The sequence below is a fragment of the Numenius arquata genome, chromosome 11 (assembly GCF_964106895.1).
Source record: "Numenius arquata chromosome 11, bNumArq3.hap1.1, whole genome shotgun sequence".
NCBI classification, from domain to species: domain Eukaryota; kingdom Metazoa; phylum Chordata; class Aves; order Charadriiformes; family Scolopacidae; genus Numenius; species Numenius arquata.
This window is the reverse complement of record NC_133586.1, coordinates 35669898-35672592: the sequence shown is the minus strand read 5'-3', so window position 1 is coordinate 35672592 and position 2695 is coordinate 35669898. Positions and strand designations below refer to the sequence as shown.

The window sequence follows — 2695 nt, the reverse complement described above, 5'->3', positions numbered from 1 at the left end:
TGGGACTGATCCGGCCACCAAAGTTTGCAGAGTGATCCGTGGGGGCCGTGGGATGGAGGTGGCTGGGCACACGCCGGCAGGGTCTGTCACGCAGGGTCCGACAGTGCAGACCTGCTGCTCCCTAGAAAACTAACTCCTGATGGTCAAACTCTGCCGGCTCCCGTTTTTACTTCTCCCCTGCCAATTTGCACTTTCAGGGAAAAAAAAAAAAACAACACACAGGCACCTGATGCAATGCAGGGTTTCTGTGTTGGTTTTGTATATAAGATTTGCTATGCAATTCCAAAACTAAAAGAGGAGGAGAGACGGCCCTGCATCCCAGAGCAAACAGAGAATCAGAGGTGAAAGGTAGGAGCCAGCATTTCTTGTTTAAATAAAACTAAGTAACTTGCGCTGCTTCTTACTGAAAACCTTTAAAACACACCTACTGTATGTTTATTTTCTTTGTCTCAGAAGTGTAAAACTTAAACAGTTTGAAACAAAGTGAAGAATTTCTCTCTGATGCAGCCCAGAAAAAGAGAACTGCTGCGTTTTGTAACCGAGTGTACTCAGTGTACTGAGGAGGAAGGATGGAGTGTTTAATCAGTGAGACATTTCGGAAACTAAACTAGAGAAAAAGCACCTCATATAGTACGCTTCAGTAAATTTGAAGGGCTAGTGCGATGGACGCTGGAAACACTCGATCAATAGCCTATTTAAGTGGGAATATATGCAAGCATGGAGAAGTGATTGCTTTCCTGTCTGTGGGGTGTATTTGCAGAGCACAGCAGCAGAACATCTGCAGGTGAGCTCTCTGAATTAGGCTACTTCATGCCGGGGTGGTGCAGTGTGTTTCTGAAGGGATTGCTTAAAAAAAAACAGTCTGGAGGGTGGACTGTATTTGTGCATTTTCGGTTCCTGCTCATAGAGCCTTCAGTGTTGTTCAGGGTGATTCAAAGTGGGTGAAGTCCATCCGGGGGCGAAGGGACCGTAAGAAAGGACCTTTGGTCTGTTTGGTGATGAGTAATTAATGGACGTCTGATGTCTCTGATCTCTGCAAGGAAAGGAGCTGATGTCGTCATGAAAATCATGATATGATTTTCCCTCAGGAGAAACTATGACTTGGAACGACACCACTATGGACGGGGAAGGGTTGCTGGTGGAAAGGGACTCTTCCTTTCGGATCCTCACGGGCTGCTTCCTCTCACTGCTGATCCTCTCCACGCTGCTGGGAAACACACTGGTCTGTGCAGCTGTCATTAGGTTTCGCCACCTCAGGTCCAAGGTGACCAACTTCTTTGTCATCTCCTTGGCCGTGTCAGATCTCTTAGTGGCAGTTTTGGTCATGCCATGGAAAGCTGTGGCTGAGATCGCTGGTTTCTGGCCTTTTGGTTCATTTTGCAACATCTGGGTGGCCTTTGATATTATGTGCTCAACAGCCTCCATCTTAAATCTCTGTGTCATTAGTGTGGACAGATACTGGGCCATCTCCAGCCCATTTAGGTACGAGAGGAAAATGACCCCCAAGGCAGCCTTCATCATGATCAGCGTGGCGTGGACTTTGTCTGTGTTGATTTCCTTCATCCCTGTGCAGCTCAACTGGCACAAGGCTACAACCACAAGCTTTTTGGACCTAAATGCCAGTTTACAAGGTATAAGCATGGACAACTGCGATTCTAGCCTAAACAGGATGTATGCCATCTCCTCTTCTCTAATTAGCTTCTATATACCTGTGGCCATCATGATAGTAACTTACACGAGGATATACCGGATTGCTCAGAAGCAAATACGACGCATCTCAGCTTTGGAGAGAGCAGCAGTGCATGCCAAGAACTGCCAGAACACGAGCGGCACCAGGAGCAGCATGGACTGCCAGCAACCGGAGAGCAACTTCAAAATGTCCTTCAAGAGGGAAACGAAGGTTCTAAAGACTTTGTCGGTGATCATGGGGGTGTTTGTGTGCTGCTGGTTGCCATTTTTTGTGTTGAACTGCATGATTCCCTTCTGCGAGCCTACCCAACCGTCCAAGGGAGCAGAAGCTTTCTGCATTAACTCCACCACCTTTGATGTTTTTGTTTGGTTTGGGTGGGCTAATTCTTCCCTCAACCCCATCATTTATGCCTTCAATGCTGATTTCCGCAAGGCGTTTTCAACCCTGCTGGGATGCTACAGGCTCTGCCCTATGTCCGGCAATGCTATAGAGACTGTTAGTATTAACAATAACGGAGCAGTGGTTTTTTCGAGCCAACATGAGCCCAAAGGGTCCAGCCCCAAAGAGTCTAATCTGGTTTATCTGATTCCACATGCAGTTATCTGCCCGGAAGAAGAACCTCTCAAAAAGGAAGAAGAGGGTGAACTATCTAAGACCTTGGAGAAAATGTCTCCAGCACTGTCGGGGATCTTGGATTATGAAGCTGATGTTTCTTTGGAAAAGATCAATCCCATTACACAAAATGGGCAGCATAAAACCTGAACAGTACGGTTTCCCCAGCAAGACCTAATAGTGTATATTGTAATTATCTTTTTTTTTTTTGAAAAAAAAAAGATATACAAGATTTTTTGGTAAGAAATTAAGCTCTAGGGAGAAATACACATTTACACCAGGCCCAGAATTAGTTTTCCTGGCATTCAAAGAAAATTTAACATTGAAAACAATAAACAGGAAAAGATACTGAAAATTGGGTTAAAAAAAAGGATATTAGACTGTGCTGTTCAT

At 45.3% G+C, this 2695-nt stretch overlaps 1 protein-coding gene across 1 annotated transcript; it reads left to right on the top strand.

Annotated features, from left to right (window-relative positions):
* The first annotated feature begins 234 nt into the window (after positions 1 to 234).
* Positions 235 to 2452, top strand: DRD1 (dopamine receptor D1). Its single transcript, XM_074156065.1, has 2 exons — positions 235 to 340; positions 1083 to 2452. Exons 1-2 carry the CDS (start codon positions 235 to 237, stop codon positions 2450 to 2452), a joined length of 1476 nt encoding a protein of 491 aa, XP_074012166.1.
* The last annotated feature ends 243 nt before the right edge of the window (positions 2453 to 2695 follow it).